The following is a 26,027-nucleotide window of genomic DNA, read 5'->3' as shown; positions in this document are numbered from 1 at the left end:
GCAAGCTCTTATTTACACAGACGTTCATATTCCTCTTTTCTTTGAAAATGCTTAAAATGAGTTCTGATAAGCTCACATTAAGAATTTTTTTTGGTTCAACTGTATTCTCTTTCAAGTGGATGGTTAACTCAAGCTATTTTGAAGTTATTCTCCCTTAATGTTGGGGGTTAGACTAGAAAGTCTTGTATGGGATTTTTTTTTTTTTTTGCTCTTCTGATGTATTAATAGCAGCTCGGTTGCCAGATGAAACCAGGCACGGCTGGAAAACAGGCTCAACCAAACTCAATAAGCCCTCTGCACTCAGCAAAATGAAGTGAGGGATTCATTCATAATAAAACGATGGACTTCTGATGAAGCGGTGACTAGTGAGGAGGCCTAAAGTCTATGCTCGAGCAAAGGTCTGCTAAATATAACAGGATCAGACGTATAATCCATTGAGGTGACCACAACAGCATGCCTGTTTACTTTTGTTAGGAGGCAACAACATATGGTAAATAATTGCAAACACCATTGAAAGTAAAAGTGGGGCAGAACGTGTGAATGGCATGTTGAGCAGCAAGCTGGTGCTTGCTGGAATAACCAGTTTCTAACTTCATCTGTGTGGCAGGAAGGGAGGAGGCAAAATTACTGGAAGTGCTAAAAGTTAAGATAAGAGGTTGCGATTTTATGCTAAATAAACAAGTTATGCTAAAAATATTAACATGAACAGAAGCCAAACTGATGGGATATTTTGTAGGAAAGTAAAACTGTTGTTCACCTCTGTAACAAATCTGAGGCAGATAGTGCAGGAATGTCTTGTGTGGAAAAATACTCAACACACCCATGTCTGTCATAATGCAATTACCTGGAAATGTGTAGTCTGGATTTGGGTCTATTTATAGAAGGACCAAATAAGACATTGTTGCATTATCCCTAGGATGTGATTTATGTGAAAAAATAGAACCTCGTTATTGCTCAACTTGCTCATTTTGAGCAACTGGTAAAATAAGTACAAAGAACTGAAATCAATTTCAATAAATAAAGATGAATTGCATACAAATGTCAAATTTTTTGGCCAGGATTTTTAGAGCACAAATACAAGAGTTCATTATAAATTTATGGCAGCTTTATCTCCAGCTGCCAAGCTTTCAGAAACAAATTTATTGTTGGAGGGATGGAGAAATGAAAGGATTTGATGGACAGAACAAAGATCAACAAACAGATGATTTGATAGACAGTGGGTGCTTGGAGGGATGCAGAAATGGAGCAACAGAAAGTTGGAAGAAAGGAAATTGATGGCTGATGGAGGGAAATGTGTGTAAATGGAATATATGGATTGTTAGACAAATGTAGAAATGGTTGACTAGACATCATTTGGACAGACAGATTGACAGCGCTGGACGGAGAAAAGGATTGGCTGAATTAATTGATGGACGATTGTAAACATTGAACGGACGAACAACCCGATTAATAAAGGGACTAATCTGCACAAGGTTGGAAGATGGGGAGATGGATGATAAACATTTTTTAAATATATTTTTTTCTACTTTTAATTTAATCCTGCACCTTACAAGGCTAAAAGAATCCCACACACAGTTAAATGGCATTTTTGCAACAATGCTGTTCGACACCCTGAAGTCCAATACCAAGACAATGTTTCAAGTAAAAAATGTAATACACTCAGTGCACAAACAGTGCTGTGTGTGGGCCAGTGTTACTGTGCAAAGCAATAAATGTATCCCAATTACATGGTGGAGAAAAAAAAAGGAAAAAAAAAAAAAAAAAACAGGTACAAGGACAGTGTGATGATAGAAAAGTCTTCACCTAAACTACCAGTTTGTGGTTTAAATCCCGACTGCTCCCCAACGTGCATCCCTAAGGGGAATGTGTATGAACAGTGACAAATCAAACGAAGGACAAAGGTAAATGGCTATAAAGGATGGATCAACTATGAAGCCAGAGGAAATTCAGCTCAACAGTTTTATTTCTTCTGTTTTCTGGAGTCAGGATCTGGCACAGTTCATTTCAGAGTTTGGAGTAGCACTTTGTGGGTGGCTTTTAAACCATATTTACAAGAAAACAATCTTAAGATATAAAGTTGTGTCTTAGTTTTAATTGCAATCTGAAGGAGATCTGCATTTAAAGATTGTCTGAGGACTCATGCAGGAGGAGGAGCCGCTCTGAATCATGAACGTGATCGACATAAATGGCCCGACTTTCAGAACACACCAAGGGAACGCACACGAACAGCCAAGCTAAATAAAATATTCCAAGAAATTAAGAACCCATAATGAAACTGTGCCATAAACTGCAAAAGGTCTTTCCTAAAGAAGGTGGCAGTAGCTTTGTCCAATGCACATCAATGGAAAGTTGAATGGATGGGGGAGGAGGAAAATAAAATGTGGTTAAAGACTCAAAGCAAAACCTTTTGAAGAATTTAGGAACAAGTTTCCATTTTATTAAAGAGACATAACTTGAATGTCATAAGTCATGTTGAACTATTCTGCATCCCTTTTAACTTTACTTCCTAAAATTAACTTTAATGAGATTCCAACTTATTGAGGTGCATGTAGAGTTAGAAGTCAAAGTGAGCATATTTTACACAAATTTGTTCCTTTTACAAAACAATAAAAGTTGATACTTACAAATCTTGAAGAGTTGTCATTCCGTACAGTTTTTGCATTTCCAAATGCTGCAGAGAGAAAAAAACCCAAAAAGTTAAAATTATAAATAAAAACATTTGACTAAAATTGGTCTGAAAGCTGCAAAGCTGCAAGAGCAGCTAAGCCAAGTCCTGTTCCATATTTTTAAGCCTTTATTATTATTGATCCTTGGCATTGTCCTTCTCTGGTCACCTGTCAATCATAACAGACCTGAATGTCAAAGCCATTTGCACTGATGATGGCCCATAATTCTGTGAGGATTAAGCAAAGCACCAGCGCTTTCCAGGCTTAGGAGGGACTAAACCTTTATGTCACGCCACATTCGAGTGAAAGTAGTTCCATATGTGGCCTTGCTTGCAAATAAACAAAAACAAGATGCTCTCCAAGGAGCACAATACAAACCTAGAATGTTCAGTGGACATTTTCAAAAAGGACCGTTTCTCTGCAGTTTTCATTTCCTTTATTTCATATCCACATTTAAATGCTATTAAATGTACAACATAGCAGAGCGCTATTAGCATAACAGCTTAATTGCTGATAGCGGCTGAATAATGTGTGTTTAAGTATTCGAATAGTGTGAATGTGTGGGTTGTTTGTCTGGAACAGCGACAGCCAGAGGGCGAGGAACACACAGAATAAGAGATGCTGAGATAAAGGGCTGAAGAGAAATCAGAGCAAGGAGTGAAAAATGGAGGGTAACAAAGAATGAAAGCAATAACGAAAGTGAAGCAGAGCATCACAGAGAGCAAGCATGATAAATCCGCTGTGTTTGGCTGCATAAACAGTTCCCTCCTTTTTCCTCTTTTGTGAGTCTGTGTTGGGGCAATTAGATCGGCAGGAGCTAAACTCTTGCAGATGTGCAGGGTTTTCCACTGCAAGTCAACCTTACAGCTTCATTTTTCATGGGCACTTCCTGTCCACTGCCCCCAATTAAAAAAAGAGAAAAAAAAGCCAATTCTCTGCCAGCACTGGGATGCACAAAAGACAGTGTAGAGGCTATGAATCACTTTTTCTTAACCACCCGCGCACAAAAGTTAACGTATGAAAACGGCAAAGGTTTGCACACGTTGAGCTCCCTCATATTCCATCAGGTTGCTACCACAAACCTTAATGTACATAGCGGGACTTCTTATGATTGATGCATCTCCTTGAAGGTTTGTCATTGTGTCATACACTTTCATTTTTTTTCCCCCAAAATGGATTGAACAGTACTCAGATTTGAAGCAGAGTTGGGTCATAAAACAATCCCTCAAGCTTTAAACATCTAACCTGAAAGGTGTGTTCCTTGCTTTTCAAAACTGTTCGGAGTTTTAATTCATTTCATTTCTGGACTTCAAAATGTGTAATTCCAATACATGAAAATGCTGATCCCTCCAACATGATGCTGCCACTGCCATATTTAACAGCAGAAATGGTTTTATGATGTACAGTGTTCTTGCACGTTTAAACCTAGCCTAAGTATTCAACTAGGATCAAGGAGTTTAAATTCTACAGCAACTTTTCAGAATTAAATATAAATTTCTTCACTAAATTGTGGATGCTTTCCATCAAACTGGAGTAGATTGTTAATTTCATCAATATGCAAACATCAGAGAGCCGAGCCTCCAAACTGGGACGCAGCTCGAGCCACCGTCACTCACCCTCCAGCACAGGATTGGACTGCAGCAGCTGTTCCTTGACCTTGTTCACCTCCTGGCCCTTCCCACACACTGCCGCCACATATGACATCACCAGCTTACTGGCCTCTGAAACACACACATGCACACGCACACACACACACACACACACACATTAGAAGCATTAGGTCAAAGCCTCTCAGACATGACAGAAGAGCAAGTGCACTGCGCCGGCTGATTGCAGTGTTCTCCATAATTATTTTTTTTTTTAATTCCCATTACATCACCCCTCAGCACCCATGAGAGTTAAAGGCGGAGACCCCATTTAAGAAGCTCCCTTTGTCGAGTTGGACTCAGTGGTTTGATGATTTTGTGATGAAATTATGGGACATACTTCATTGGGAAGCAAAGAAAACCCCTAGAAAACCTATCTGGGTGCGATGATCATTGTTCATCCAGTGTTCCCAATGATTGAAATTGGTTTGGGAATAGGCGTTCCAACGGAGGGACTCTCCAAAAATTAACTTTCTGTCTGCAGCAGAGGCTCAGTAGGAAACATGTCTCATGATTGGAGAGTTGGCACAAGTATCATTTCTGAGCTACTAGTGAGATTGTCAGTGACCCAAAACTGATGTGTGACCTGCCAAAAAGAGTTCTGTGCTCTGAGCTGTTGATGGTAAAAGCTAAAGGCTCACTTATTTAAGATTGAGACGGATAAAAATATAATGCAAGAGTTGAGAGACCTTGCAACAAAGAAGTTTCTTATAAATAGTATGTACTTTCATGGCTACGAAATAAACTGAGCTTTTCTTGCATAAAATAAGGCTTTAATGCGTTTCTATAAAAAAAAAATAAAAATGGAGCTCATAATGTTGGTCACAGCTGCTTGATTTTACATAAACTATATAAAAGAAAGTTAAGGGGGAGAAATGGAACCTTACAGATATGAATGAAAACAGCCCATATCGATTCTGAAGCTTTTAATGGCCTTATTACTTTAAAGCCCCAGGGCAGCAGAGATGACGGAAATCCAAATTTATCTGAGACTTGACAGCAGCAATGACTCCTTGGAGCAGAGTTTAATAAACATGAGAAGGAGACTTTAAAGGAAGGTTTTTTGGGGAAAAAATAAATAAAAACATGAGCGATCAAACTGGACTTTATTCTGCCTTCATTTAGGCTTCTGCAATTGTTGCATCATTGCACTTCAAAAATATTGTAATGATTTATTTGTAGTGTAAATATTTTTGTCGCAACAAATATAGATACCTTATGCTCCCTGAGCAGCAGGGAGGTTTTTGTTGTAAAATCCAAGCACCATATTTATCTGGTAAATATGTAAACATGTGCAAAAGCCTCTCGAATGCATCTTGTGTAGTAGCATAATCTCAGAGAATTTCAGAAACACTGTAGAAAAAAGGTTTTTAAAATGTTTCAACCAACTTAGAAACTATTGAAGTGATTTTCTTTTCTTTGATGTTCATATGTACTAAAAGTAAAGGTTTGGCTTTTTCGGTGAAAGTTGGTTACTGCAACAGAAGATTGATTTATTTGCTTTTTGCGCCATCTTTACCAGCGGGGCAAAATAACTGCAAACTGCATTGAGTGGATTCCATCTGCATTCCCCCCCCCCCATCTGTGTCCGGCCTACTGGATATTACAATTACCTGCAAGGCGGCAAAACTCAGCAACCGGGAAATGCCATTCTTTTATGAAAGTGCAACAAAAAGAAGCTTTGCGCGCAAAAAAGAAATACAAATGATCTGAAGTTAAAAGCTTTTATCTGAAGAGGCTCCATTTATGGTGTAGGTTTTCTGTCAGAGTATAGATGTTAGTGTAATCTTAATGTTGGGTCTTTGTATAAACCCAAGTAGCTTGACAACTTTGTACAGAGCATGCTGGTCTTCTCCTCCTTTTTTATTCCACATGCACTCTCTTTAAAGTCAGAATCATCATCATGTTTCATGTGCAAACATGATGACATCAAAACAAAACTATCTCATTCAAATCTGCTATGGGACTTTATATAAAAACAACCCACATGTTTCAGTATTCCAGAAAAGTATTTTGACTACACTCTGAACAAAGAAGTACAGATTATATTCTTTAGAAAGCAACCACAGCACAAAAAACTTTTGTAAAGATACCATTTATGATTAGGCGCTTCTCCTCCCACACCCCAAGCACAGATAAGAGAGGAAGAGCGGTCTATCAAATGTTCAAAACAGATGCGCTACCGTTATCAGCAACAATAAGGCAACAATTTTTCCCAGCAGCTTCCTGGTATGAGCATACCTACAGAGTCTAAAAAGCATAGTGATGATGGATGCTGGAGCCTAAAGCTACACTCAGAGAGCAGCACAAATCCGATTTCTGTTTCAGCTCAATCTTAAGCACAGACTGCATTGTCATTTCAGAGCAGTTGGATCAAATTTGTGTCCAGACGTACAGGTTGCTGTGGAAATGCTGTGGGTGTTAATAAGTAGGTGGGCACACTTATGAAACAGCTAGCAATAACCGGTTCCTTCCAGCTTTGCCTGTAAAAGCCAGAGATATAACAATTTTTTGTCTACAGTCTGCTCTCTGTAATTTACAGAAATTCAGTTAAACCGACTCCTCACCGATGGTTTCTTGCACTGCAGATGGAAATAATTCCATTAAGAAGGTCTTTGAAAATAAGATTTTATGTTTTTTTTATTTCTTAGTTTCATTAGCTTTTCCTATAGAGGTGCATTTAAAATGAGAATATCAGACATTTATTTTAGTAGGATAAAAACTTGAGTCATGTATGTTAAAATTTACAACTGACCAACGCTAGATTATTATATATATATATATATATATATATATATATTAATGAAAAAAAATTTAAATCACTAAAAGCTATGCCCCTGTAACTTATAAGACCTAAATACAGTATTTGTATGGGGATTCCTTCAGATACTGCATCAATGCAGCACGTCATAGAGGCAATCCATCTGTGACTAAAGCGATGTGCTAAAAAAGCCCAACTTCTTTTATTGGAGACCTACAGCTTGTTTCTGGAGTTTCTCATCATCTTGAGAACACCATAGATTCTCTGTAGGGATCAAGTCAGGTCAATTCAGACCTCAAGAAACCTAGATGTTGTTCTTCTCCAGGTCCTACTGAAATGGTTCATTTAGAGCAACAGTCTATTTTTCTCCTTAATCCAAGTAAGTTGTTTCCATTTTTCTTGATGAGAATCACCAATGTTCTGCTTAAAGAGCATTTAAGCATTTACCTTTACATAAAAAAATAGGGGTATACAAAAAAAATGAAGTTCTCACCAGTTTTCCCAGCTCCACTCTCCCCAGTGATGAGAATACACTGATCCTTGTCCTGGTCCCTCAGTGAGCGGTAGGCCTCATCTGCCAAAGCATAGCTGGAAGATAAGAGAAAAATCTGTAAATCTCCATATTTTAACTTTTAAGCTAAACAGTAAATTTGCCAATTTAGAAGCAGCACTATAAAAATAAGTTCAGAGTAATGGAAGGCTTTTGCACCAAGCCACACGGCGTCTGCTCTAATCAAAAGCATGTGGGTTCATCGGAAATTAGGTTGCATCTGCAGGGCATCCGCTACACTGGAGCGGTTTGCAGCTTTATTTAGCGACACTGCCTGGTTCATATTTGGGATTTGGAAGCACAGTTGTCCATTTCCTGCTGCTGTTCTGAAACATGACTACCAAAGTACAACAAGTCAGCTATTTGAACAAGGATCATTTAGGGATGGGCAATGCAAGAAGTTTTGACAAGGCCTCATTCATCATAAGAGTAAAACTGTACGCTTTTTACTAGAGTTTGTCCACACTTATGCCCGTTACCCCTCCCCCCCTCCTTTCTTTGTTCATACCCAAGCAGATGTTTGCATAATGTAATTACTAAATGACAGTGGAAACAAACCTTGATGGATAAGTAAAATGATGCAGGGGGGGGATTTAATACAACGAAGCTTATTGTTGCACATTCCAGGACACTTATACAATGGGAAAGAGGGACTCATTAAAACAGTAACACTCCCACTGAATACAACAACATCATTTCATTTGTTCCCTTCATGTGGACAATACCTTATGAGAAATGAAGAGGAGGGTGTGAATAATGTGAACCGCTACATGACCTAGAATTTCAGATTGCATTGCACGGTAGATCCCAATTTGAATTTTAAAATCCTCCACACCACCATCTGAGATACATGGCCCCCACACTAAACATTAACTCAAGGGACAAAACAAATCTTTGGCACTTTCAGTTTCAAACGTCTTGCATCATGAAACAAGTTGCATTTTTATAAAAATCCTGATAAATTGTAAGAGTCACTTTTTCCCCAAACATGTTGGCTATACTTCTCAGAACGTCAAGACGCATCAGCTGTAACTCTAAAAGAGAAACATTTGTCCATGCTTTAGCAACATCATTCAGCCACCTCAGCTCCTTAGGACCATTACATTCCTCACATCACCTCCTTCAAATTGCCTTATGCAAAACACAAAGCTCATTTAAGCCCCTTGCATCCAGAATCTTGATCTTTTAAGTCATATTCTATATTGAACAGGTGAGTGTTGGAATGTGATTCTTTCCATTTAGTGGTCCTTATATGTTCCAACAAAGGTCTGTCACCACAACAGACAAAGCAATGGTCTATTAATCTTATACACCATTCTACCATCACATATTAAAGACACCACTTACTGGAAGCAGAAACCCATAAGAAGAATGTTATGTTCATGTTGAGAACCACAATCTCATTTGAAGCCAACTCTAATACCGACTCTCACTCCAGTGCAAAACTACTCAAGGGAACATCTGAGGTGTTGTCTAGAAGATTAAACCAATCTAGAATGTCTGCAAACAAAATAAAGATGAGACATTGACCTCGATTGTCCTAGCAACATGTTTTGTAGATCTGGAGAAGGCAAAATTCAGATCTATGTTTGGGTGGAGTTTTATGGGAATACAGGGCATTAGCTGTCACCTTTTATGGGTGTCCAGTTTCTGTATTACAAGAAGGGTTGCATCCACATTTTTGGCACCAAGTCAAACCGCTTCCTGGTGTGGTGTAGTCTGTGATAGGAATGGCCTCAGTTACAGATTCAGTTTGTAGTTTTAATTGACAGGATCCCAGGGCATAATCACAGCGCAAAAAAGCTTTAGGCTCAAAGACGTGACGCCCATTTTTTTTGTCCGGCTCTACTTTTTACATTTAAAAAGAGGTTTAAACTCATAAAAAGAAACCATAAATATGTAATATATCTCCCCCATTAACACCTTCTTTAACCTTTCAAAAGCTGTTCTTTTTGGCCATTTTTGGGGTCTTTGAAGGGTCAAAATGTAATGCGGTGCGACTGTCCAAACTCAATTACTGTTGCAAAAATGTCTTTAAAATTACATTAAATCTGTTCAAATATATTTTATTTCCTGTTTGGCATAAATTTCAAAGACTTTTCTTCATCCTGTACAAATTTTCAAAGCATTTTTAGTTATAATTTCATTATAACATTTAAACAAACTTTGTCCGAAAATGTCATTTTGCAAAATATCATGTGGAGGGACCAACAAAAAATTCAGATTTTTGTTGGTATACATTTATAAATCATTTGGTGCGACCATAAATCATTTGGTGCGACCGATTAAAAATGTACATTTATCGAATTCAAAATGGAATATCTAGTGTCTGGAGCATAAATATTAACCACTAATACAGTGTCCTTAAGTGACTGGTATTTATTATTTTAACACATTTTGATAAAATGGTGAAGAAAAATAGCGGTCAAATCAATTATAAATGGAATTTCACAGGTTTTTTGAGGGGAAAACTGTCATAATTGCCAGAAAAATAAAAATACATTTTAAAAATGTGTTTCTAAACACCTTAAATAAATAGAAACTTATAAAAACAAATGTTTAGTACATCATGGAAAATGCCATATTTTTAGATAAATCACGGTCGCACTAGTTTTTTTTTTGTTTTTTTTTATCTCCCTCTCTTTCTCACCGTTTATTTCTGTTTTTATTTTAATTATGTAAAGCACTTTGAAATGCGCTATACAAATAAAATTTGATTGATTGACCAAATGACATTTTTTAGGACCACAGCCAAATCATATTGATAAAAAACCCTTGAAAAGGTCYAATTTGAATGTGAAAATATGATTTCTGTATGCACAACATTTCAAATATTCTAGTAATTGCAATGGATATAAATATTTGACATTTTTAATTTAGCTTGGTGGAAATCCTTGTACGTCAATGACCCTTTACCTAAAAGTATATTGTTTGACATCAGAATTACTTTTTCATGTCCTAAAAATGGGCAGCGCACAATTAAAAAAAATCTGTTGAGAAACAATTATCACAGTAACGCATGAGGTAATTTTGAAGGAATGCTTAAAAAAAATTCCAAGTGTCCACTTTTGTTTGCTTGCCTTGAGGGTTGGAGAACTTGTAATCTCCTAGATCTCAATGTAATCAAATATTTATAAAGCACAAAATCTGCAAGACATGAAAGCAGGAAGGAATTTCTGACATACAAACACCAAGGGATTTTCATGCAGCACTATTGATCAATCATATAGCATGTTGTGTGTTGATCCATGCAGTTGTAAAAGGCATCAAAAATATAAGCTTCTGATTTTGGAGCCTGAACCTACTCAGACTCAAAAACACAGCAAACGGGTCATGAACAATCCAAATTTCAAATATACATGACACTCAAAATAGAATAGATTAATGTAGACAAATTAGCAAGGTTGGAATACATTGGCAAACGTTTTAGTTCAGTCTATGCTGCTGAGGCCAGAACTTCTAGTGTATAATTACATGCTGAACTAACAATGAACCTTGATTTGCAAAGTGGTTGATTGGACTTGGAAACATTGCCAGAAAGTGTGCCAGAGATGAACAGCCTAATGAATGCAATCCAGACCTCAATACCAAGTTGGAGCACAAGTTGGCTAATTAAACTAAGGGTTCTGCACCGTCACACGTTATTTTGAGTCAGATAAAACCCAATTCTACTATTAACAGACTTACATTCCAGGTGACTAGATTATTCTGATTAAACAGTAGGCATAGAGGATGTTTGCAGGGCTGCATGTAGCTGTCATTCTGTACTAGGAAATGTCTGTTTTTGACATCTATTGTTGGAACAATCTTCTTGAATTTTTGCAAAGGTAACAGTCATTGCGGCATTGACGTGGCCTTGAATCTACTTTAACAGTGAAAAAGCAAAATTTACACCTCAAAAAAGTAGTTGACTATGACAAAAGGCCTGATATGACACTGAAGCTGCTTTGAATTCTTTGGCTGTGTGATCTTCATTTCTAAAAATGAAGCTAAACATTTTTTTTTTTGGAGAATCTAAAGAGTACAAGCCTTGTTTGCAGTATTTAAGGTATACAAGAGTATCTCTGAAACAGCATGAGACAGTACTTTTACCAAGCTTTTGTTGTCATAACTTAGTTTCAAAAATTAAAACTGTCTATGGAAAATAATTACTTTTCATAAGGCACAAGAAAATATCAGAGTTGCTCCAGCTGCTTAAGATGTAGAAAAAGAAAAAAAAAGCTGCAACCTCTCCCAAACTTGTTGCTAAACAGTGATGGTGCAAGCAGACAGCCAGACTTAAAAATCAGCAAATATTTGATCAACAAAGTTCTGCAACTTCATACAGCAGAACAGCAAAATTGATAATTTGGGCAGAAAAAAATGAAACTAAAATCTCTCAAAATATCAACATTAAATAAATTAAATATGTATTCATATGTGGCTTTTAAAAATAGCTTCTAAGCAGCCATTATTACTTCCCAACAAACCCACATTCGAGTAAAAAAAAAAAAAAAAAAAAAAAAAAAAAAAAACTTTACAAGTCTGATTCCAACCTCAAATTTCTGTTGCTGCTAATGAAAAATTGAAGGCTCAACATCACTCCGACCAAGTTTAGAATGAAATGCATTTTATTTTTCTGTGAATCTATGTTTCAATGCTGCCATTGCACCTGAATTTCCCCAAATGTTACAAAAATAAAATATGTGCTCAATACATTTTTTTATTAATAACCCAATGCTGCAAATATTTGATCACATTTCTCCATTTATTTTTGATTTTGTGTTAAAATATTATAACCTTCCCTCTGGGTTATGTTGCTGGTTGCCAATTTACAACAAAGGTCAACAGAGCAATTGAGTAACTGTACAGCACAATAAGTAGGGTGATTGGTAAACTATTAAAAAGAGAAAAAGGTATACCACAAAAACTAAGTACAAAATTGGCTGGATTATGCAAACATGCATTAAGTAATTTTAAAGGTTAACGGGTGTAAATTGGTCATCTTTAAGCATTATTTCAACATTTACCAGTTGTACAACTGAATTGCATTCTCAGTTTATTCAAGCTAAACCCTCATTTAATCCACGCCCATACAATTCCTGATCACAACCCAACCCCTGTTCCACCTCTATGTGTGGTCGAGACTTGCATTACGTCACTGCCAAAAAAGGACAGCACAGCAGATGTCTGCTTTGTGAAAACACTCCTAGTGCCTGACCTGATCCTGACAATGAGCAAGCCATCATGCAATTATTGCGCCCCCAGACAGGAGTTTTTAGGGGGTGGGCTGCCCCATGAGGCCCAGTGGTGTCAAAAGAGGGGGGAGGTCTTTCTCTAGAACACACACACTATCAAAGGATTTATGAATAGCCATCACTAATCACAATATGAATAGGAGTCAGAAGAAACAAGCCAAACCTACATCTGCATTTAATTTAAAGTGAGAAAAATTTTAAGGCAAAAACGTCTGTAGGCATAGACACACGAAGACAACCACAGTAGCAAAAGTTATTTATAGACTGGAACTACGTTATCATTAGGACCCTAAAGGCAGCCCGAGCAGCAACTGGCTTATAAATGGAAGTCAAAAATGATGAAGCACCAAGGTCCCCATCAAAGACTGAGGAAGCGGTGAGTATGGTACCCAAAATCCCAGAGCTCTCCCAGATCACTGTGCATAGCTAAGGGTGTGCATGTGTGTGCGCACATGGAGGTGGGGGTTAGGCAGGGATAAGGCCTTGGACTGTAAATGCTGCTTGGCACCTCCCCTTCACATCTGCCTGCAGGCTGTAATTTGGACTTGCACGTGGCAGCGGGTGAGCACAAAGCCACACTGGCATGAGGTAAGCAGCAGAAAATAGTCTAGTCAGTTCTTTTCCCCTTCAGCCTCTGGTAAGTGGGGCAACAGGAGAAGATGATGGGCCAGACGTTTGTGACCCAAATCTTAAGAAGGGTGGAGTGACTGAAAGGCAGATTTAGCACACTTTATTAGCATCTACAAATCATGGCTTTAAAGAGGTGATCTATGGGTTGGTCTGATGCCCACCCAACTACTTGAAGATGACAAGCCCTTAAAAAAATTAAAAAGCCTAATATCTTTCTCAGAAGCACTTTATCATACCGACACAGTCCGCTCACTTCTAAATGTTGCACAGCCATTATTTTCAAAGCACATCGTTTGTTAGCAAATACCGTCTGTTTTTGGCCATATACATTCGGGGGCTAAACGGTGGCCTCTGATCTCAGCATGACCCGGTTTCTCCAGAGCCCTCAGGAAATCCGCCTGGCTTTGAAGGAACAGCCAAGGAAGCAACTTCCTGATGCTGATGACCAGGTGGAAGAGGGGGGTGGCTGTTACAAGAAACAGACACACAAAATCTGGTGCCACCAGACAGCTTAAAGACCAACCTACTGGAGTAGCGGAGGAGGGGATGGGAGGTGAAGGGGGAAAGCTAATGGATGCGCACACCCACACACAAAATGGATCTTGGTTTTGACAGATGTTGACCATCTGTGCAAAATGATTTGCCATAAAGAAGATCACCTTATAGGGGCCAAAATTACAAATGAGCTGAAAGATGAGAGCTTTACATTCAAGAGGAATTAGAAAGTAACATGTGCAAGGTGCACCAAACAACTTCATCCTCTCTAAATTAAAAGCTGCACAGCTAGAGATCTCTGATCAATCTAATATTCACTGGAGGCTTTCTAAGACCTCCCATCAAACTGAAGGGGTTCAGAGCTTTAATTTTATGTTGGCGCACACCAATTTAGTGTTCCACAGGAGGGGGAATCCACCGACACCGCCAACTGTGTGATCCTCAAAAGCAGGAAATAAGCATGCAGTGCAAGGTAGCAAAACATCCTCCAACAGCTCCCCGCCAGGATCTCTGAGCCTCATCAAGCAAGTTGTGCCATTACTTGGACACCATTAGCCTCTTTTATAAGGATTTTATCTAAATCAGAGCCTTTTAGATCAAATTAGCTGATCTAATTTGATCTATTTTTTTTTCCATGGAAGGAAAAAAAAAAAGCCAATTTCCTTGGTTATATTTCTGGATCTAGGGCTCCAGAATTTAAAAAGTTATATTGTAGCTTTTTTACTCCACACAAATTGAATTTGTAATTGAAATGGATCCATGAGGCCATTCTATTTTTACTCAAACAGATGCACCAAGTAATTGGTTGATGGCTAGAATCAGCCAGTTTACTGAAGCTAGTCAGAAAACCAAAAATTAAAATTTTCTGCCAAGTCGCCACACCATTTGGAACTCCTACTAGAACACACAGACAACACTCCTCCACATGGAAGATGAAGCAGCAGAAAGAAAGCTCAAATTTAATTTTATTTTTTACTCACCATTATTAATACTGGTAGCTGTGGCTCTTAAAAACAAGTTATCTGCTTTCAAAAAATKAAATCCGTGTAGGCAGGTCAAGGCTTCACAAAAATTTAAGCTTGTTGTCTGTGTAGCAATCGTGACTTTATCAATCAATCCAATTCTATTTGTATAGCACATTTCAGCAGCAAGGCATTTCAAAGTGCTTTACATAATTAAAATAAAAACAGCATGTGACAGTGAATAAACAGTGACAAAGACAATGAATTTTTTTTTTATTTTTTAAAGAAAAAAAGGTTAAAAAAGATAACATTAAAACCCGCACCCCTTGTAGGACTTCAGTTAAATGTCTCACACCTCAGAGTTTGTTAAAACGCCATTTAACAAGGATTCTAACATCTCAAGAGGAGTTTTAGTTAAAATGTCATTTAACAAGGATTCTCACACCCCTAGATATAGATTCGTTTAACTGGGACGTTTTCCAGGGGGATGGGGGAGGCTTTACATAGACAGTGTGAAAGAGAAATAAAAAGAATTAGATAACTAGATGAAAAGGAGATAAAAACATTCAGCCCTTCTGACTAGCTTTATGGATCATTATATAATGCTACATTTATTGTTCTAATCATAACTGGCATGCATTATTTAGACAATATGGGGCATTAGTTAAAAATCTGAAAAAAATCATGAGGCTGAAACATTTAAAAGATATATTCTGCTGCATAAAAGTTAAAGGACAAAAGAAGTGGAAACATTTACACTGTAGATGTAGCAAATTGCCCACAGCAGAGAATGGCTGCATGTGATCCTTCTCTTCATGGACACTGCATAGCAATAGGCACTGAAGCCAACTATAACACAGAATCAATAAGCATGAACTAAACGCAGCCAGAGGGTTTCCATGTGATCCTCTGAAACAACAGAAAGGCTCATTTTGGTTCTGTCAGGCAGCTTGGTGGGAGGTACCATGTTCCTAAAACTGTTTATAAAAAAAGTAAACACTGAATAAGAATTTTTTAGGGGGCGGGGAGCATACAGAGGGGTTCTGACATGATTGTCACCTTGTATGAACATAATACATCAATTCAGTCTAAAAAGAACACATCACTTCGAAACACCAAGTTATTAAAAAACACTATCCTAGTTCCTTTTTTTTTTTTTAATGATACCAACACTACTCATACATATTTTGCTATGCGTTATGCTAACCCTACTGTTGGTTGCACTACCTCAGGCTCCAGTACTGGTCCAACACACCAAAACTTGTACACAGCTTAAAATGTAAATAAAGTACACTTGCGGTACAGATGACAGCGAGCTACAAGCAAGATTCATGTTATGTGCTCTTTAATTAATGGAGTAAACACCAAATATAGGCTAGATGAGGTTTCATAGTGGAACAACATTCTAGACAGCGCCTCTTCTCAATGGTTCCTTTCAGTATGCCTCACATTTTCTGATTGTGCAATTTATGAACTCAGATAAAAGCTCAGTACTTATTGTTCTCATTCTGAATAGAGAGGGTTTACAATGGGTCTTGGAGAGTTGCAGACAAAACCATATAAAGAAAGCCCCAAACAGCAATAAATGATAAGGCCGACAATGTTTAATCAGTGTCAAGTTAAAGAAGTTAGGAGTTAGCTGCACCATCCTAGAAAATATTTGAGGAATGCACAACCCTTCTATTTTACACTACAAATATTGTGAGGGTGTAAGCTACAACTACCAAATGGTGAGTGATTTAATTGTGATTAAATTAGTAAATTAGATCCAAAAATGTGTATAATAGAGAAACGTGCATTGTCTTTAGATAAACAGCCCTACCCACAAGGTAGAGCTGTTCATTTCTATAAAAGACTCGTAATTAATATTTTATATAAATAAAAGACTGGAGTCTTTTCACAATGAAACAAAGCAAAGCACACAGACCAATAACACTTATTGCAACAGCCACCAACCCCAACACACCAAGCGCATAAATGCAGTTTGGCAAGACCCTGATCCAAACTGACAATCAAGGCATCGACAAATTGGGCCACAAGTTACTTCTGCTAAAACTGTTCCAACAAATCTAGCCAGAACGAGTTGCATGCAATTTTGCCAAAAGGCAGAAAACCACATCAAGTACACAACCTTACAGAGGAACATATCAGTCAACTACTTTGTCAGATTTAGCACCAACCACAGCTTCGTAGCCAGAGGAAACCAGGGATGTGTTTGTATGCATGTGGGTAAGGCGAAGCTATAAACATGTATAACCCAGATGAACAAATATCACTAGATTATAAATGATAGCACAAGCCAATTAAGTACATTTTGCATTTTCTTCTTGGGTTGCAAAGGTGGGTAGAAAAATGAGCAAAAGCTTTTCCATCATCTCTCTCTCCCTCTAGTTTAAAGCTACCAACACCAACACAGATGCTGCAGAGGGCTGAATCTGCCCATTCAGTCAAAATGCCACTTCAACAAGTGCCTACACTCAATTCTACCTACATACAGGTTCTGTGCAACTTTTCTAAGCCCTTTTCAGTCAGTCTTGTACGACAAGCACTACACAGATCAAAAGCAACAGTTTCTATTGGTCAAACAGCCATAATCTGCATCTAAAGCAGAATATATGTCCAAAAGAAATTCATAACACTTATCAAGACATCCATCTTTAGAGTTTTACAATTGACAGTAACAGAACAGTATCAATGCAGTTATGCTGAAAATGACTCCAAAGTCCATTCTTCCAATAGCAGCCAGCACCATCTTAAACATCTCGCATCAAAATACAATGTCTAAGATGAGACAAAAGATAACTAGACATTTAGTATGGTGCTATAAAACTGCCTGTAATGTTTTTTCAAGTGCAAATGTTAGTGAAATAAAAATATTGTTATATATCCACCTGTATGCACAATATATTTTCCATTGGCTCTGTACAGTATTATTTATGATAGCAATCAGGATATTCTTCAGGTAAAAAAGGACTTGCCTAAAGAAGAGGGAAGAGGGAAAAGAAGAAAAAAGAAAAAAACACTTAAAAATTGTAAAAACCTACTTAAAAACAATTTTCTTAGAGAATTTTTTCTCCAGCTAGTATTACTTCCACGCTGGTCTTATACAATCCATCTGAAATGAGGCTCCTCTACCAGATTACTCCATTTGAATTTTGATCCACATTGCCTTAGAGATGGAGGCCATAGGTTGCATTCTAAAATATGCAACAGTAGCAAAGATTGATTTTAAACGATTAGTGGTCCATAAGTCTTATAGAAAATGCTTGTATTGGGGGATTGTGTTTATCATGCATTTGTCACTTTCCTAAAAAAAGTTATATTGAAAACATTTTGAGGATGGCCATTTTAACTGTCCAACAGCAAGAGTGAAATTAGCTCAAATATTTGAGAAGTACAATATTGACCTCCAAACACTCATAACCCCTACAGAGAAATTATTGAGATAATCTGTCATATCCACTTGCTTGACAGCTGGAAGCCTTGACATACATTGCAAAAAGAGCCTCTTTGCTCCATTAGCCCCTCCTGATGCCTCTCTACGGCCAATGCTCTAGCGGCACTAAGTATTGAGCAGGGAAGAGCATCAGGGTCTCAATACCTCATTAAACATCGGGATAACACGATCCCTCCTGAGAGCAGGAACACACTCCACACACGTCCACACAGAAACACACTTCTCAGTCTGTGCCCGTTTTGGGTGGCAAGCAACATACAACAGATGACTAAAAGCCATCTGTGATGGTCACTGATTAGTTCATCTCTAATGAACCCAATGCATTTAGAAAAGGAGGAAAACACCTGCCCGTTAATTATAGTGGCGGCTCATCTGGCCAGAGGATCAGCTGCTGAACTGGTTGAAGCTGTGACTATTGCATAAAAAGGCGAAGATGGGTGTGGTTATGCAGCTCATTAGAATTGACAGATGGTTTCAAAAGGCCACAACTTTATAAAGGTTTACCGTGCATCGATTTGCGACTGGCAATGAAACTTTAATGTTCAATATTCAGAAGATGATTGCATTTTAAGAGCCATGGATTTATGGTCCACTTGCAAATATTTTTGTGATTGTTGCATGGACAGCATCTTCTTGATGCAGTCTGAAATATTTTAGTGAAATGGTTAAAATTACAGAAAATGGTGAACAAATTGTGAGGGATACAGAAATGCATTTGCCTGTTTTCTTTAATAGTTGAGATCCAATTTCTTTTTTTCAAAAGAGGAAACAAAGACCAACACTGACGGCTCAATTTCTTTCACCTAGTATAGCCTACTGTTGTAATTTTGCATTTCTAAAATAGTAGAAAACATTCAAAAACCACAGAAGTTTCAATATATTCCTTTACAGTAAAACAAATTCTAGCCAAAAATTTGTTTTTACTTTGAACTACTGATTGTCAAAGAATTGGATGTCAAATTGGATTATGCAGACACCTGTGCAAAACAGAAACCAATGCCTGGGTGCAAAACTGTGTCAAAGGAACACAATACCAGAGCACCTGCACACAAAATCACTTAACCTTGAAGTCCTGTAACATATTGAAACATTGTAAAGCAGGATTAAATGCTCCCATTTTAAACAATAGCCTGGTTTCTATTAATGTTTTAAGTTTGAGAACTTGCAATTGTAAAGGTCTGTAAACTGCCACAACCATTATGTGCAATCATCCACAAGATTTCAAATGGCTTTGACTTTCACATCAAAGTCTGATGCATGAAACAGCAGATGGTCGATTACTTTGAAGATTACTTTTACTCTGGCATTAACCTTTAGGGTCCTTTTCATTTGGTAAAAGAATTTGTCCATAATTACATATGCAGAACAAACTTTTACAAGGTTATTGGCCGATTATCTAGCTTGTACATTCCAACTTGTACTTTATGCACTACTTGGCAATTGGTTCACATAAATACTGTTATTTTTGAGCTCCAAGGTTCATCTATTAGTATAATAATGCAAACATAACTCATTGAGTGAGCAGGTAGGAAACTCTCCTTTTTACAGCTTTTATCAAGACTGTAAAATAGGAAAACTAGAGTGCTGTTGGTAGATAAATAACCACTGAAGTGGATGACACTATTAATGCACTTCTATTTTCAGGGATGAAAATGCATCACTGTTTTTCAAGAGATTAATTTGCATCCCATTTTTTTCTGATATCAAACCCAATAATGCTGACAGACTACATTTTAATTAACATTTATTTATGTATGAACTTGCTCACCTTTCTGATTTATTAGCAACTATTTTCAAAAGCAAAAAAGTTTCAGATAGTCAAGGAATGCAAATATGCAGTTACTCTGAGCTGCTCAGTATGGAGTCTCAAAGGTTATTCTCTCCCTCAGCAGGACCCACCTGTCAATTCCAGCTTTCAAGTCTCTAGATAACGAAACAATATTTCAGTTTTACACAACCTGATGACTTAGCAGGCACAGCCCTGCCCAGCAAACTGATAAAAATGGGCCCAAGTTACAGTTTTTAAAGTAAAATGTTCCTTTTTCTTTTTTACTTTACAGTATGCAACTGTAGCTTTGGCCCATATCAGACACTTTAATCAGCATTTAATATAGTAGGAAGCCCTCCCCTCCTAAAGATGACCAAGAAAAGAACAAAAAGTCTGTTCTAATTTTCTGTTGCAGTAATAGCTGCTGCAAATAATGCTGCAAATCCAGTATAATTTCATTAGGGGTGTTGCTCTGAAAAGTGCCATCCAACTGAGAGAAATGTTAAACTCATCAGAAGTCTTGCTTGTCAGAATTTTATACAGTATGCTTTTTTTTTTTTTTTTTTTTTTTCCCCAGATGGCTTGGGCCATTAAGCACATGTAGAAACACTTGTTTTTGTAAAGATGCACCAATTAAGCTTTCCTGAACCAATGACTTAGTTTTCCTCAAGTTAGAACCTGCAGGTTTATTTTAACAATTTTTAATTATCCGTGTTGAATTTTTCATCAAAAAGCAGAAAAAAGAAATGACAAGAATTCAGCCATCTCCTGAAATGACTAACTTATGTTTAGAGGAAGCTGGTGCCCACCATCTGAACACACATCTGCTTCTATGAAGGTTAACAGGTCTTTACATACAGTACATGCCCACAATCTTTGGAGTTGTCTTAGAAGTGCTGACCTTGTCTGCAGCAACATGTTGGGAGCTTCTGATTTTATTCTGCAACAACTTTTTAATGAGGATCAAAGGCATAAAAATATGGAGTAGACACAGCAGCCCCTGCAGTTGCTTTAATTAAAACTCAACACTGATCCACTTCAGCATTGGTCAGTCTCTGTGGTATTTAGTCCCTGAGTCAGTTGAAGCTCAGCCATGCAAAAAACAGTATTATATTAAAAAAAAAAAACAGTAGCTTGTTTGGTTTGGAAGAATTATGCACAATTTCAGGACTGACTGAATACTGGACTGAACTGACAGTGGCAGAAGTCCATTAATGTTTATGCTCATGTTGGTTTTTCAGCCATAAAAGCCAGCTAAAAACTCAATGCTTGGCAGAAACAAAAAATATAATATAAAACTACAGCAGGAACATATGGACAGGCCAATTCTGAACAAATCCTTTAAAATTACAACCATTTCTACCCTGACCTACAGAATTCTTGTGTGACTAAAACTTGCATTTGCATTTATGAAACACTACCCAATCTCCTTTGAATACAACCGAGTAAAATATATTCAAATTAAATTCAGTCTCCGTCAAGACCATAGCAATTTCACTTGCATTTAACCGTCTGAATATTGAGTGACAAAACAAAATCAAATTGTGTCAAATAACATGGATCATTAGTTAATCTATGGATGACTGAAAAGGTCAAACCTGAATCCTGGGATCTTTATAGAAAGTCAATTACAAGATGTGCTCAAAGTTAGATTGATGCGTTTTCCAATCAGCTGACTGAAGAAAAGCCAACCCTTGCACAACCACCTACTGCCAATTTGCTTAATGGATTTAGCAAGACCAAATGGTCAGCATGAATGTTCAAAATTGGGTACAGTTTATGTTGCATGTTTAAACACTTCAACAATGCCAGCACATTACAGTCTGATTGTACTGTACCCGATACAGTCAAATTTTAACACCACAATAAATATACATGCTAAACTAATCAAAAGGCTAAAAAAGAAAAAAAGTTAGAAATTATTTTTGATTCCATTAATATGCAGAAATTGAGCCCATTTCAGACAGAGTAGGGATAGAACCGGCAACCCACCRATTGCGGGACAAACTCCTACTACTGTCAATATCATCTCCATTTATGCACAGACATATGTCCCTAGTTTTGACACACGTAATCAATAGGAAACTTACAATTCTGATTTTGCCATTCTTGCCATGTCAATCAATTAGAGTCCTTTAAGTAAAAATATTGGTCTGATTTCAGGCTTTGAACTAAAGCAAAATGTCAACAAAGCTTCTATACTCTAAAAACTTCTAACCTTGGAATATGAATACTTTACTTCAGTCCTGTCTAGGCAAGAGTGGTGTTCTCAAGAGGCACAAGTCTGCAAACAAATGGAAGTTTTGAAAAAGTCTTTCAGGGTCCTCGTTTTGAAAAACATTGGTAGAGCAGCAGGGACAGGGTCACAGTGACACTTCACAAATAAATGATCATGCAAATAATCATTTTCCCTATAACAACACGCACCATAGACCTTTAGTCAGTCTAGATAACAGCAATGCTCCTAAGCATTTCATTGCACCAACCTGTTTTCATTCAAGCTTGAAGATGGTTTCCATGTCTTACTTTTAAAATGAAGACGTGCTCAGCTTTTATGAATGAACATAATCTTTAACAGAATCTCAAGCTTTCTGCCATTCAACCTTTGCTTGACATCCAAGTCATCATCTGGAAATGTACAACAGAATGTACCACTGGTGAAAATGATCAACCACCAAACACCAACTTGTACGCACAAAGGTTCAAGTATGTATAGGCAAAGGTTCAAGAAAACCGAGGCTGGAATTCTTTTTTTATCCACCTCTGCAAAAGGAGAAAAACTCACCAACAGTTTAAACAATTAAGCAAAAAGATAGCTTTAAACTGAACTTGTATAGTGTGAATCACTAAAGTAAAGCCAAACAGCTTGTTTATGTCTGGAGGCAGATTCTGTGTTGGTACAAAGGTATATTTGCTCTTCCAGTCCATGTCTCTGAGGGCCTTTGCAGCCACCTAGAGCTATGACAAGCTAATTGACAAGCTGGGCTTTGTTTCGTCTTGGCTGACTAGCAACAATTCTGAATTCATGTTGCCAATGGACAGATGGCATGCTACAGCTGTGAATGGCCAGCAAAAATCACCTTGTGACTCCATAAATATGAGGCTATGTTCCTCTGATCTCAGATTCCCCAGAACTCAACCATGCTTGTTACAGTGATGATCCCAGCAAAAGTTCACAGTACATTTTATCTCTTATGTATATGACGGCTCCTAGTCCAGCTTCTAGTCATCGTCAGAGCTCTAAATCCTTAAATAGCCTTGTCAAATTCAACTCTCAGTTGCACAGCTTCAGACTTATCCATAGTTTGTGACTTTATAGAGAAATAAGAGTCAACTCACATGTGGGGGCTAAGTTCATAGAAGTTTCTGTTGCGATACTCCTCCACTTTGTCTGGCGTGTAGATGGGCAGGGATCTGTAAGGGTTCAGGGAGATCACCACACTGCCAATATATGTCTAGAAGAGAAAAAAAGACAAAACAAAAAAAAACAAAAAACAGTGCAGTTATTTTGTCTGTATAGGGTACATTTTCAGCTTTGAACTGGTCTATTCTGGTCTATTTGGGGAGGGGGGGGGGACACTGAGAAGTCAGTGAGTCTGCTACTTCTCTGCTCAGTGTTCATATTCTGCTGTCGAGGCATGCAGCCAATGCCTAAAGTAAAACTGAAGATATGTTTCACTTCAACATAAAATTTGAGGAATCTCCACTGGGCAGAGAGAGGTGCTGGCTATAGGCTTCAGCTAGCATGTGAGGAGCAGCATGCAAACAGTATACATGGCATCAAATTATGTGCAGTTTGATTCCAGTTGATGCATTTTCACTACTTTGTTTCAAATTGTAGGAATAGCTGTTTAGAAGGTCTCACTCAGCAGAATCCAACTGAACAAATCATTACGCCTCTGCGTGTATTCAACATTGATGCCGAAATGTAGAGAAATGATTTACCACTGTTATGTTGTGTGTAAAATCTTGAAAAGGATGTAGCTAAACCCGAGCGCAAATATCGGCCCAAAACCTTTTTTCCTTTCAGGCATTTCAGGTTGTGTCTGAATTTTCATTTTAAAAAGAGAGGATTACATTTTTACTCATGCTTTATTATATGGAATTAAAGACAAAATGTAATTTTTAGAGTTACTAAAACCTCTCTAGATATTTATTCAAAAATCTGTATCTCCTACACACCAACTAGGGCCAATAACCTCCAGGTTACTCATGTTCAAGCCCCACATAATACCCACAAACATTAAGAAGCAATAAAACATAATTAAATTCAAGATGTCCAGCATGTGGGCAGCTTTTTATATTCCTAAGTCAATGTTTTCTCTAGTTTAAATTTATATAACAGACTATCTTTATGTAACATCCAAACAGGTACAAAACAAATAACACTTGTCAGCTCCATCTGAAAGGTAATGCAACCAGCTATCATCTTCATCATCCTCCTACACACAAAACCGTGCTCTGATGACACTTTCAAACATCAACCTGAAACATTCTCTATGCTTTCCATGGTAATGGCTGTTGCATAAGCCACTCTGACATGAGTGGAGCACGGCCTTCCCTGTGGCAACACCACAGCCTCCCACAGCCTCTTGTTGAGCAGCACACCAGAGGCAGTGTGAGGTCTGTAAAAGTGCAGAGGATGCATACAAGAGGAAAAAGGCTCTGTGCAATGTCAATAAAAGTATGACATGTTAATGAGAGGCTTTCTTGACCAGAAACAGAAGGGACAGGATAGAAAAACAGAAAATCTGCAGTGCTTATAGCTTTGGGAGGCTCATTATAACAAGTTCCACTGAATGACACGGGTAACTTTTGACGACATGCCACACAGCAGATCAAACTTTTTTGTGCTCAATTCATGAAATAAGGATGAAGGAGTTTTCCGTCTTTTAACACTAAAAACAAAAACTATTTGAAGCTTTGGATTTTTCTCTAAAAAAGGAGCAGTGGAAGGGGATGCAAAGAGCTGAGTGTTTCTATATTTTGACACATTTCCCACTTGCCATTAGCACCATTGAATTATTTTGTTTCTAAGCAACCTTTGAATAGCAAGAAAACTCAAACTGAACAAGCAAATAGCATTTTAGGCTGAAACTGATACCAGTTGGTGGTCCATAAATCTGATTTTTACCATTTAGTGTCAAGATCTAGGATTCTTTTGATTGCATCTGTAATGGAGTTCGCTTAATCGGGAACAGGAGCACAACTTTGCAACAAAGGTAACTTTTTGCACCTCTCAAAACTTGGCACTTTGAGAGATGTTATTTTTGGCCAGACACAAACTACTGGTGAAACAAGTTGATCGTCTCTTCAAGTTTTTACAAAGATTGTCTTTATATTACCAATTACAGTCAGTTTAAAGTAAACCTATCCTGTGCAGTCACATTTTCATATGATAGTTTGAGGAGGATGGGGGCCAGTTTTAAGGAATGATGATGCAGGAGGGAAAAATAAATTTTCAAAAAGGAAAACGTTGTAAACCGCAGATTTATTGGATAAATATAGGCTGTTGAACTTTTTCTGAACAGCAGTCATCTTTCATTATAATTTTGGCATGCGTTTTTTTGGTTTTCACATAATATAGAATGTATGCTGATATACAAACCAACTGAGGTATATTTGAATTTTTTTAAAGAGAATCGGTTGAGAAAGGGCCATATTAAAAAGAATGTTTAATAATCACCGATTCCCAGGGTGCTGTGGTGCCACAGGGGTAAAACCCAACCCATGCATGATGCCTTAGTGTCAGAATGACTGACTCACACCACTACAAAACCTCGTAGTGAGCTGAAATAAGATTATAGCTATTCATCGGGATGTGCTTTCATAAATGCCACAAAAACACTGAGTTT

At 37.6% G+C, this 26,027-nt stretch overlaps 1 protein-coding gene across 3 annotated transcripts in view; it reads right to left on the bottom strand.

Moving 5' to 3' along the window:
• The window catches only part of myo1b (myosin IB), a 67,278-nt gene that overhangs the window by 28,905 nt on the left and 12,346 nt on the right, over positions 1–26,027 (bottom strand). For all 3 annotated transcript variants that reach the window (XM_008402816.2, XM_008402832.2, XM_008402844.2), the window contains exons 3-6: positions 23,512–23,627; positions 7,567–7,661; positions 4,283–4,387; positions 2,625–2,671 (exon numbers count right to left, since the gene is read on the bottom strand). In XM_008402816.2, the coding sequence (XP_008401038.1) occupies positions 2,625–2,671; positions 4,283–4,387; positions 7,567–7,661; positions 23,512–23,627 (363 nt within the window). The remainder of the gene's footprint in view (positions 1–2,624; positions 2,672–4,282; positions 4,388–7,566; positions 7,662–23,511; positions 23,628–26,027) is intronic.

Source organism: Poecilia reticulata, linkage group LG2, assembly GCF_000633615.1.
Source record: "Poecilia reticulata strain Guanapo linkage group LG2, Guppy_female_1.0+MT, whole genome shotgun sequence".
Taxonomy (NCBI): domain Eukaryota; kingdom Metazoa; phylum Chordata; class Actinopteri; order Cyprinodontiformes; family Poeciliidae; genus Poecilia; species Poecilia reticulata.
Note: the sequence above shows the minus strand (reverse complement) of the source record. Positions and strands in the feature narration are given on the sequence as shown.